General features: G+C 42.5%; 1 protein-coding gene across 1 annotated transcript in view; it reads right to left on the reverse strand.

Moving 5' to 3' along the window:
- LOC117044644 (calpain-13-like) overlaps positions 1–12,685 on the reverse strand; it is a 76,183-nt gene that overhangs the window by 36,063 nt on the left and 27,435 nt on the right. The window contains exons 5-7 of the mRNA XM_033145452.1: positions 8,386–8,519; positions 3,405–3,579; positions 1,618–1,716 (exon numbers count right to left, since the gene is read on the reverse strand). Coding sequence (XP_033001343.1) covers positions 1,618–1,716; positions 3,405–3,579; positions 8,386–8,519 — 408 coding nt within the window. The remainder of the gene's footprint in view (positions 1–1,617; positions 1,717–3,404; positions 3,580–8,385; positions 8,520–12,685) is intronic.

Below are 12,685 nucleotides of genomic sequence, written 5' to 3' on the forward strand. Positions count from 1 at the left end.
CCATTCTTCCTTCTTTTTTTCTTAGGGCCAAATCCGACATGCAGCCTGAATGCTCTCCTCACCCCGCTCCCTGGTTTTCTGACCTCACATTATGATATTGCATGGAGAATGTTCATGATACAAAGACAGTCTGCGGCCATTTGTGAAGTCCTGTTGGCTCTTGCTGCAGGTTTGAATGGGCTGCAGGATGTTTTCATGCATAGCCCAGGTCATGCAAAACTTTCAGTTTAATGGTCTTGAAGTTTTCCCCTGGAGGGCATTATGGAAAGTTAAAATGGCAGCTCAGACCCAGCCATCTGGTCATGGTGTGCCAGCTGTCACCACCACTCCCTTCCCCCCCCCCCAGTTAAGCCCACAAGTGTAGGAAGGGGCCTGGCACAGATCATTTAGTCGAGGGCCCTGCAAAGAGAGGCATCTGTATAGTAATGCAGGTGCTTAACAATGCACAAAGGTCTCTTGTTCAAAATAATGACCTCCAGTTTAGCTCTGCATAGGTACTCCATCACAAATCCCTTCTCTGTTTTGCAGAGTGTTGTAGTTCCCGGAAGAATTAGTGAGCATTCTCACTGCCGCCGAAGGAAGGGAAGCCAGAGGATTAGTCAAGGTCATTGTCCGCTTTGGCCATTTCTTTTGTCCTTGTTGATATGAGCATTGTAAGTGATGATTCTGGGGGATGAGCACTGCACTCACCTTGAAGGCAGACCCACTTACTGCAGTAAATCCTTTGCTTTCTTTTGCTGTTGCTGGATTATTACTTTCTGCCAAATTGATCTCCTTCCCCAGAAGATGATATTAAAATTTGGGGCAAGGGAAGGGTATACGCTCGGGAAAGATAAACGTGAAGAAAATGACTTCTTCATCCAGCTGTGAACTCTTGACCCTGCACTTTAGCATATTCTGAGCAATGTCTCTTTCACAGGGCACTTTCCCACAGCAAGTGTTTTGTGGACTTGAGGTTGCTCATGCATTTAAGTTTTGCACAACGCCACACGACACTTTCCGTATTAAAATGTTGCCCCATATTTCCTTCCTTATTTAATGTGGATTTACCATTTCCTTTTTAAAAATTATGTTTTTTCTTAACATATTGGATTATCCGCAGAAATGGTAAACTGTGTTTAATGCTATCTGGTGGTGCTCTTGCATCGATAGTTTATATCTCAGAATTAAATTAACTCCATGGATTCAACCCACAGAAGTGTCCGTTCATTTAATTTGTCTCGGCCTCTTAAAACTTGCCTGAGGCCCTTTTCCTGGTAAGTGGGTTATCTTCTGCCACATCACTGGCAGTGTTAATTATGGGCTCAGTGTTTCATCATTCTTGATAGTTCCCTTAAAAACGACTAGCTGGCTGTGTCACCTTGCTAACTTTATCATTTCTTTACTTCTACATAAAGCCACCGGGTTTCAGACATTTCAGGAAGGCAGGAATGAAATTATGTGATCTCAGTGACGCATGGAGGTCTAGATTAGATCAATGCAACGTTACCTTCTGGTCCTAAAAGCAATGAATTATGAACACAGGGATAGAGAACAGCGGGCCAGCTGCCAATTAGGAGAGAGGGCTGTGGGAAGAAGACAATTAAGAAGGACAGAAAGAAATGTTTTCTCTCTCACCTCTGCAGTCTCCACAACAGTGTAGGCATGGCCTTGAACAATTCCATTCTTCTCGTTTACGTCATTTTTCTGAATGGAGAAAGTATAGCTATAACCTCTCTAAAAGCATTAGCAAACATATTTTCATTTGATCCAATGAATGTGGTTTGTTTGATGAAGGGAGAACCAGGGCCAGGGCCAGCCAAAGACATTTTGCTGCCTGATGGCAAAGGACACAATGGTGGCCCTCACCCATTCCCATGTACAAAAGTTGACTGGAGTGGCAGTTGACTTTTATTTTCTTTCTTTCAACACTATGTCCTCCTCTGCACTTGAGGGCATCAGGCTAATTTAGTGGGTACAAGGCAGGCTGTGTGGTACATAAAGCTCAGTCATCCAGTCAAAGGAAACATTCAGGGGGGCTCAGGAGGAACAGTAATGTTCCAAACCACAGCCCTCCTAGCACCTGCCACCTGAAGCATTTGCCTGACTCTGCCAAATGGTAGGACCACCCTTGATGGAATCTCCTTTAATGGAAGGAGCTCAGTCACAACAGTTTTAGAGATGCTGCTGCTACACAACAGTCTGCACAACTTGTGACTGACATATACTCAGCTAAATGCAGACCAGTGGTCTTTTGACAGCCTCCCAGCTTTGTTGTCAAAGGCAGCAAAAACAAGAGGTTTACTGAGCTCTTCTTTTGCAGGGTCCAAGCATGGGCAGGGGTTAATGGGTACACTTTACTGAGGCCAAAGGGCTGATCCAGGGGGGAAATGTGGCTGGATTGTAGCTCACACTGTGTATCTCTGTATCTTAATGGTGCGTCTAGCTCTAGATCCCAAACAACCCAGGCCCCAAATACCTGAAAGAACGCCTCCTTCCCTACAGACCCCATTGGGTGCTCAGATCAGCAGAAAGGGACCCTCTTGCTTGTTCAACCTCCCTCAGAAGCTGGCAGGTTGGGGTGGCCCAGGAAAGGGCATTCTCTGTGGCACTCCTAGGTTGTGGAACTCCTCTCCCAGAGTGGTACGCTGGACACTTTCATTATATAGCTTTCGGCAAATGCTGAAGTCACACTTCTTTTGACACTTGAGAGATGTTTATTTTTAGGACCTACCTTATTTCTTCAATTTAAAGTTGTTCTAAGCTTTTTTGGTATTGTGTTTTAATTGCTGTAACTTGCCCTGGGACCTTGGGGGGGGGGTAACCCATATATATTGTACAGTGGTACTTCAGGTTAAGAACTTAATTCGTTCTGGAGGTCCGTTCTTAACCTGAAACTGTTCTTAACCTGAGGTACCACTTTAGCTAATGGGGCCTCCCGCTGCCGCCACATGATTTCTGTTCTCATCCTGAGGTAAACTTCTTAACCCCAGGTACTATTTCTGGGTTAGCAGAGTCTGTAACCTGAAGTGTCTGTAACCTGAAGCGTCTGTAACCCGAGGTTCCACTGTAATAATAAATTGTAATAATAATAAGAGCACCATGTTTTGTAAGAAGTGTTGCAGCCCATGACACTGAGCATTCAAACAGAGAAGGCCAGTGTGCCTGTTTCCCCGGCCCTCCTCCAGAACCATAGAAATGGGGGTGAAAATTGAGTGGCACACACTATCTGGCTTCCAGGTTTACTTAGCATGGCTGTATGACACTTTGCTTCAGGGAAAAGCATTACAGGTCTGGCCATAAACCAGCAAAGCACAGGGGTTCTGCATGCAATTTTGAGGGGAACAGGTGAAAGAGGCCGATTATTGCTGCATCTTCTTTACATTCCAGTTCCTAGGGAAAAAACAAACAAACTTCTAGCTTACCACTGGAGGAGTGACGCATCCCATGAGGCAACCTGACTTGGCAGCGGCTTTCACTACCTCATACAGATAAGAGGAAGGGCGAGCAAGGTCCAAAGATATCTGGACCCCGCCTGTGAAGTCCACTAAAGCCTCAGAAATGTAGCCCATGTGCAACTTCCGATAGGAACCGTGCAATCTGGAAGAAGAGAGAAGACTTTGAGGTTGGGCCATTACCAGGTTTAAGAAGGCCCTGGGGAAGGTGTCCTCTAAGACCAACATGCCCCCCCCCCTTTTAAGCTTGCCAAAGTTTTTTTAAAAAAAAAAAAAAATTGGGTGCACAGTGAGGTGAGGAAGTGGTCAAGACTATGGTCCGAATGCCCCTGTATTGGTGCCCAGAGGCATTCTGATGGGGAAAAGAGGTGAGCGGTTGAATACCTTCCAACATTTCTCCAATGAAAATAGGGATGTCCCATTCCATAATGATAATTTTACTATTTATACCCCACACATCATACTGGGTTGCCCCAGCCACTCTGGGCAGCTTCCAACATATATAAAAACATAATAAAACATTAAAATGACCTTCCATATACAGGATTGCCTTCAAACGGCTATGGGATCAGATAACTCCATACCCTCCAACATTTCCCCAATGAAAATGGGGATGACCTAAGGAAAAGCGGGACATTCCAGGATCAAAGCAGAAACTGGGACAGCTTCAGGGACGTCCCTGGAAGATAAGGAAACTTGGAGGATCTGTGGTTGCAGTCTCAGGTTCACTGCACTAGTTTTTTGGGTGTTTTTTTTTTTAGTTTTTAAATGAAAAGAAAATTGGCAGTACTACACACACACACACACACACACACACACACACACACACACACACCGGGACCCATTCTTTTCAATCATGGTGGGTGCTGGTGCCAGGGCTGGACAGCTGGGAAGGAAAGAAGGTTATTTCATTTTATTTATTTGTAAGGTCATAAAAGAAAGATTAGGTTTGATGGATAGAGAAGATGAGGCAGGGGGAAGATACATTTTTTACAGAGACATTTCACAGCATGTGATTTAAAGGCACAAAGGCATGAGGGAAGGGAGTATACGGCGATGGCTCCCTCCCCCCAACCATTTTTTTGTAGCATGTGAATGAGTACATCAGCAAGGTTAGTGAGTGAGGCTGTTTGAAACCTGCTAGAAAAAAATATATTCCCCGTCAGGAAATGAGTTGTAATCTAAAAATTGCAAATGGGAAAAGGACAATTTTGACATTTTCAATTTTTTTAAATAGGAAAACAGGAATGACAAAGATTTCTGGTTCAAAGCAATATTTATCATTAAATTGCCAATTTAATGCAGGCGTATTAGAAAATCTGGTTGGCAAAGGGAATATGAAGCTGCCAAAGGGAGCAGGTTGCCTGCAGCTGGTGGAAAGGAAGAAGGGGGAGAATGGGAGAAGGATTCTCTCACACAGCACCACTTTCCACAGCTGCAGAAACTCTTCAGCTACCAGATCACCATGGCTGTGTCAGTTTGCATTTCTTAGTACATAAAGTATTGATCTGATGTGTAGAGATCTTTCCTATTCTGCTATATTCAGAGGGTTCTGGAAGCTTCTCTGTGTGAAAGAAACAAGCAGAAGGCTCATGATGTTTGGGTTTTACCTTCAGAGAAGCTGAATACAGCTGGCTTGAACTGGTTCTTTTTATCTCTTCTGTCAAGGTCATGCTGAATATCAAAATAAGTCCAGAAGGAGCCTGGGCTTCACTTCTCTTTCTATCTCTTTTCCTTCTGGTGTGGTGTTCTGTATATAGTGTTAAGGTTTAGTCTTATTATAAGTTATTGTAAGTTTAAGTTAAGTCTGCTGCAACTGGATTTCTTAAGGACAGTGCCAATCCTGAATGTATTGGATTTCTGACCATTGTGCTCATTTGCCTTCAGTAGCAGTAAAGCTCTGCTGTATGAAATATAATCGCCTGTGGTCTATTTTTTTGGGAATCCTGCAATGTGTTTAAGTTTTTACTCTGCTAACTATACATCTGAGTTCTGCTCTGGACCAATATTGAGTAGAATTCTATGAGTCTGTATATCTGTGGCCACACCAGGACATATATTACATTCTCAATGGGATCATGGGTATGTGAGCAATTAAGAATGGCTCAAACTATGCTGTACAGAGGCAATATTGGCCCCATGAGCTGGCTCCCATGGAAATCTCAAATTTAGAACCAATACTTAAATTTGACACTTGCTTTTACATTTATAAATCCCTACCATTCACATTCCATATTAGTTTGTGATTATAGCATTTAAACATGCATGAAAATCCATATTTAAATGATATTGAAACAGTTTGAGATTAAATCCATTAGAAATTGTATTGTTTCTTTTTTGAGCCAAGAACTGCAAGACTGAGTGGAATTCAAAGGAAATTTGTATTCTAATCTGTGATTTTGTCTAGATTTGCGAATTTGGTTGGTTCTCTTAATAAAAATGCAAACTAAACAAAATTATCATTTCTTTGTGAATTAGGATACTAGTTGGCCTGATCCATACCTCATAGACAAATGTACGAATCAGAACATAAGTATCCTTCAGATCTCAAACTTACCGAGTAACTGAATTTTGCAGTGATTTAGCATCAAAACGCATATTTTGAGCTAAAATATGTATAAGAGAAAATAAATTTACAGATGCATATTTTGTGAGAAAGTACGTTAAAACATGCATTTAAATGAGAATTTTAAAAAAGCAGATAAATGTAGAAACTGGGACGGAATGGATTTATGAATGAACACATAGGAAAGTGACACAGAAGAAGTGTGCATGCACACGAAAGCTCATACCAAGAACAAACTTACTTGGTCTCTAAGGTGCTACTGGAAGGAATTTTTTTTATTTTTTATTTTATAAAAAAAAACCTGATCTCTTTATTTCTAACTGTTTTAAAATAACAATTCTGAAAAATGGGTAACTGGTCCTATGGTTATATAATACTATATAATACTATACTATGGTTATATAATACTTCATGAAGCATGAAGAAAGATAAAGAAAGCATCATAAAAATGGTCCTAAGATACACTGTGTTTTGTGATTGTTTTGTGTTTTGTTTTGCAGTTTAATCTTGAATTCATCCCCAGGCAGGCTTTGTACCATGCTGAAATTTTGCACACAAACTCCCCATTGCAGGCCACATTCTGAAGCAACCACCCTGGTGGCATATTTGCAATCTTCTAACTTCGAAAACCTTGATGGCAGAAAGTGAGGAGGAATTAAAGAACCTTTTAATGAGGGTGAAAGAGGAGAGCGCAAAATATGGTCTGAAGCTCAACATCAAAAAAACTAAGATCATGGCCACTGGTCCCATCACCTCCTGGCAAATAGAAGGGGAAGAAATGGAGGCAGTGAGAGATTTCACTTTCTTGGGTTCCATGATAGATGGTGACAGCAGTCATGAAATTAGAAGACGCCTGCTTCTTGGGAGAAAAGCAATGACAAACCTAGATAGCATCTTAAAAAGCAAAGACATCACCTTGCCGACAAAGGTCCGTATAGTTGAAGCTATGGTTTTCCCAGTAGTAATGTACGGAAGTGAGAGCTGGACCATAAAGAAGGCTGATCGCTGAAGAATTGATCCTGAAGTTGAGGCTCCAGTACTTTGGCCACCTCATGAGAAGAGAAGACTCCCTGGAAAAGACCCTGATGTTGGGAAAGATGGAGGGCACAAGGAGAAGGGGACGACAGAGGATGAGATGGTTGGACAGTGTTCTCAAAGCTACTAACATGAGTTTGGCCAAACTGCGAGAGGCAGTGAAGGATAGGCGTGCCTGGCGTGCTCTGGTCCATGGGGTCACGAAGAGTCGGACACGACTGAACGACTGAACAACAACAACAACTTCGAAAACAATTTGCCACTGTTGCAAGGAGATCTGATAGAGATGAGAAAGCATACAAGCAATGTTTGGAATTAAGCACGGCAGATATATGTACAACATGAGCACTGATCTCGGATTCCTTTTTGTTGTTGTTGTTCAGGTCATTGAACGTTCATCAGATAGTAACAAGTCTGGCGACCAGAAGGCATCTTTCAAGCCTTGTTGCCTTATCTTGGGCTTTTGATTGCGAACACACACAAAAAAAGAACAAAAGAACAAAAGCAAGGAAAAAGAAAGGAAAGGAAAAAGACAAATCAGAAGCGACTGTAGATAACAGGAGTACATAGCATTAAAACTCACAGTAAGCACACTATCTGAGTAACACAGAGACTCGGAATATGAAATCCATGGCTAATTGTATTTTAAAATAATGTCCTCCACCTAGACTGACAAGAAAGGAATTTACAGTATACACAGGGGAAAACTCTGTTGCTGAAAATCTCATAAACAGCATCTCTTGCCATCTTAATGAAATAGCGACCTGGAATGAAAATGCTGCTCAGCAAAGTGGTAACTGAGTCAACTCTTTCTAAAGAATGTTTCGGTCTCTCACAATCAGCATTTTAAGATCAGCTCATTACCTGACCTTCTGTGCAGCTGCCACACTCCCTGCCTTCTTGTTTTGCAGGGATGGGCTAATGGGAGCTGTAGACCAAAACCTCTGGAGAGCACCAGAGTTGGCAAAGATAGGAGATGGAGAAGGAATACAGGCATAGATTTCAAGAAAGCGATTAGGTGGTAATATAACCAGAAGCAAGGTTTTCCATCCCCATTCCAGTAACTACGGCTATAGTCCTACGCTCACATAACCTGAGATTAAGCCCCATTGAACTCAATATATTTGTAAACCACTAGACTACACCAACAACATGTGCAGCTAACTTTTGACTACAGCTTCTGCCACTTTGCGATTGTTTGTTACTTATATGAACCACAGAATAGTTATCTGTGATCCTCCTCAAGCATGGCACATTGGCACAGGTTCATTTTACCTAAAGCATCCATCGCTGGGAGGTCACAATCATTAAACAGAGCATGAAAGAGAGAAAGATTCTATGTGTATTTACTTGGCATAGGCTTTTTCAAGCAGTGGCGGCCAGAATTCATTTCTGCTCCGGGGATGAACGGATAAGTATTCTCCATTGATAAAAGGCAGTCGGTCATCTATCACCACATCCAGCCAGTCTCCAAGGTACCAGAACTTGGGAAACAAAACAAAACAAAACAAAAAACAAAAGAAGAAGGAGGATAAGCTTCTTTTATTAAGAAGATGGATTCCTTCTAGGCCAGGTGTGGGGAACCTTTGGTCCTCCAGATGTTGCTGGACTACAACTCTCATCACCCCTGGCCATTCACTATGCTTGCTGAGGCTGATGGGAGTTGTAGTTCAGCAACATCTGGAGGGCCAAAGGTTCCCCATATGTTTAATGTTTGGTTTTGTTTGATTGATTTGTATTTTTGTTGGAAGCCACCCAGAGTGGCTGGGACAGCCCGTCAGATGGGCAGGGTATAAGAAATAAATTTATTATTTAATTTTATTGTCTTAGAAAAGAGAAAGTGCTGTACAGTTAAGCTACCCTTATAGCATGTGTGGGGTGTCCACAGCTAGCACTTTCCCAGGCACAGGAAAGCTTTCTGACTGAGAACTCTACAGGCCAATCCAATGAGTACATAGTAAACCACTGAGTAGGAAGGACCATTAGTCCTTCCCACTCAATATTGTCTACCTCAGAGGTAGTCAACCTGGTATTCTCCTGATCCTATGGACTAGCACCTCCATCATAAGGTCAATTGTCACCCAGTTCTCTGTTGATCTTCCATTGCAATTAACTACTGGTTACATATAATTTGCTTTCCAATTTCCTTTGCTTTTTTGAAATTATTCGGGGCGGGGGTTAAACAATATTCCTGTACAGGTTTTTTAAATAAGAAAAAGAAGAAGAAAAGCCCATCAAATATTGATATCTACTGTAAAATAAGTTTGCTGTAGGAAGCTATCCTCTATGTGTTGAATGGACGGAACGGAGTCTGCTTGCCACTTAAGCAGCTGGATGGTACAGGTGCTCTTCTAGCAAATTCATGTGAATGAATTTGCTGAAGTGTTTCAAGAAAGAAAGCAAAGATAGAGTTCGCTGGGGACAAACCAAAAGATCCATTTTTGCAATCATTAGCAGGTTAATGTAGTGTGTCATGCCTTTGCTAACAGCATGGGACAAAATCTCCATAGTTGCAGTATCAAGATATAAATTGATGTGTCTGGGATAAATTTGTCACAGTTGTGGCTATAACTTCCAAGGCTGGGCCCTAGGAAAGGAACAAGGGTGAACAGAACATGGCCATGTTTCAGCATGAAAGGGAAATGAGGAATACTGGGGAAATCCTGTCAGATGCTTCATTCCTTCTTTGCTTAACAGCATGTTCCTAAGCGGAGATCATCTGAATAAAATGCAGTTTTGTGAATATTTGCCACAATATCCAAGCCATATTAAAATCATGGCTCTAGTACTGGGCTGTTTCCGAAGTACAAACGAAAACGGGATTGTAAGCTTCCCAGGGTAGATCATTGGAGTTGCTTTGGTTTTGAATCCACATCTGTGATTAATGTTGATGCTAAGTAATAATTTCCACTCCTTATAATCAGTGTTTTGTAGCATTATCTTCTTTTCCCCTTTCCTCTACTCCCTGTTAAAATGTAATTTTGGAGAAAGTGGCCATAGCTCAGTGGTAGTGCACATAGGTAGTACATGAAGGCAAACGGTCCCGGTTTCAGAGTCCTGTGTCTCCAGGTAGATCTGGATAGGTAAAGGTAAAGGAGCCCTGGATGATTAGGTCCAGTCAAAGGCAACTATAGGGTTGCGGCGCTCATCTCCCTTTCAGGTCAAGGGAGCAGTTGTTTGTCCACAGACAGCTTTCTGGGTGATGTGGCCAGCATGACTAAACCACCTCTGGCACAATGGAACACCGTTTACCTTCCTGCCTATTTATCTGCTTGCACTGGTGTGCTTTCAAGCTGCTATGTTGGCAGGAGCTGGGACAGAGAAATGGTAGCTCACTCCACCATGGGAATTTGAACTGCTGACCTTCCGATCGGCAAGCCCAAGAAGCTCAGTGGTTTATACCACAGCGCCACCTGCAGCCCAGAGATCTGGATAAGACCCATCTGAAACCATGGAGAGCTTCTAGACAATGTGAAAAACATCAAGCTACATAGTTCAAAGATTTGACTCAGCAGAAGGAAGCTCCCTATGGAATTATAATATATTGTTGTAAGTTTGGGGGGTGGGGCAGGTTAGTTGGTATGATACCTGCCGGGGTTCGGTGCTGGAGCTCCTCGTGCGTAAGCTTAAGCTGCCCACGCATGAGGTACCAGTAGCGGGGAAAAGCGGCCAGCGTTCCACGTGCTTATGAGCACGGGCGCCGGCCAAGTCTCACAATCTGAAGGAAGCTGAGTAAGACGGAAAATGACTCCGAAGGTGTGTGAGTTCTTGAATGCCTTCTAACTAAAATAATGCCTCGAAAACTGATGGATGCCTCGAAAACCAATGGATGCCCTGAATCTGAACCAGGAAAACCAAACTAAGGACGTTATCTAAGTTTTGGTTAAAGTTTTAAAAAAAATCTTTAAACCTTTTTCCTTTTTCCCCAAAGAACGACAGACACCGAGTATATCTTTTAGTGGCTTTGGCAAAACCCGCGTAGGCTCGTTTCTTGCCCTAAGCTAAGTTTCCCTAAGCTCTCAGTCCCTGCGCGCCCAATCTTCCGCGATACTAAACTAAATAATACTAAACCGAAATATCTTCCGCAAATCTAGCCCTAGGCTAAACCTAAAAGCCTAACTAAAGCTAAACCGAATATCTTCCGCGAACTAAACCTAACTAAAAGAAAAACCCATCCAACCCATCCAGCCCGCTCCCAAAACCCTTAAACTAAACTTGACCTAACTGAAAGAACTAAAGAAGAACGCAAATGAACGGAATGAACGTGCCTAAGCGGGGAGCCTCAGCCTTTTATTTGGGAACAGATGTGACATCACGATTGACACCCCAACCAATAAAACCACTGTTGCTGCCCTCCAAAAAGGCGGGAAGCAGGGTTAACGCTCATTGATAACTTTGAAACATTACCGGGACTACAAATTAAAGGCGGATTAATCTTATTGGCAAACCGACTGTTCATTCTTACTTTCACTTTTGCTTTCACGCGTAAGGATACAAAAAGTAGTTCTCAATAACCATTAAAATAAACAATTAACCGCGGATCTTTTAACGGATCCACGCAGTGTATTCCGACAGATACCTGACTCCCTTTGAATCCCTGGGGTCTTGGAGCCAGCAAGGGTTACAATCTAATGGAGATTCCATTGTTGAAGCAGCCAGGCAAGCTTCTTGGTGAGTTAAGGGCAATAGTTGCCACCTAAGTATGGTCTTTAGTATAACAAAGGAAGTTGCTCCATGCCGGAGCTCAAATGGGCAGGCTCCCTTCCTCACTGGGTGGGTAGTGAAAAATACAATAGCCAGAGTGTGTGTGAGAGAGATTTCAGCTTGAATTCAAGGCTGTGACTATGGGAGAAGCAAGAACTTTTGGGGGCATTTATGCTGTGAGCCCCTCCATTTTAGGCTGAGGTTGTATATACGTGTAAATAAACCATATATCATAAAGGCACCACAGTTTCGGTTGTGTTCCTCATTCAAAGGAAGCCGGATTCTAGGCCATAGCTGGCAACCTTCCCTTTTTTTGCGGGAAATTCCCCTATCGGTACTATAGTCTATAATATAGTACTGATAGGGGAATTTCCTGCAAAAAAGGGGAAGGTTGACAGCTGTGTTCTAGGCACATGCCTGGAACCCCTGGAATCTCACACCATTGGTGATTGGGGTGGCTTGTAAGAATATAGTTATGGCTGGTGCCACTGGTCAAGGGCCCCTGATCTAAGGGGTGCCCACTGCCCAAGCCTCACATACTGCCGTCACCAACCTAGGGTATCTGATTTAAATGTAGAGTGGGAAACCCTATTGAATAGTAAGAATTCTATTCTTGCCTGTATGCTATTTTGATTTAATACGCTCAAGAATCATCTACCAAAAATGGGTGGTTTGAAGTTTGAAACAAAAGGCAGCATTTGATGTCTCTCCAACCTTCTATACCTCCCAAATTATTTTTTAGCTTAAAAAGGTGATCAAGGTAGCCAAGTTTAAATTTTGCATAACAAGAGCGAGAAAGGTTTTGGATGCAACTTGCATTTATCTGAACCATCAAAGTGAAAGCACGGCTTCAAGCCAGGAAAAACAATCCAATTTGTTTTACCTTTAATCATTGCTGCTGATTGGCAGAGAACAAATGCATGGAGACACTTGGAGTACCATCTTT

This window comes from Lacerta agilis, chromosome 3 (assembly GCF_009819535.1).
Source record: "Lacerta agilis isolate rLacAgi1 chromosome 3, rLacAgi1.pri, whole genome shotgun sequence".
Taxonomy (NCBI): Eukaryota; Metazoa; Chordata; class Lepidosauria; order Squamata; family Lacertidae; genus Lacerta; species Lacerta agilis.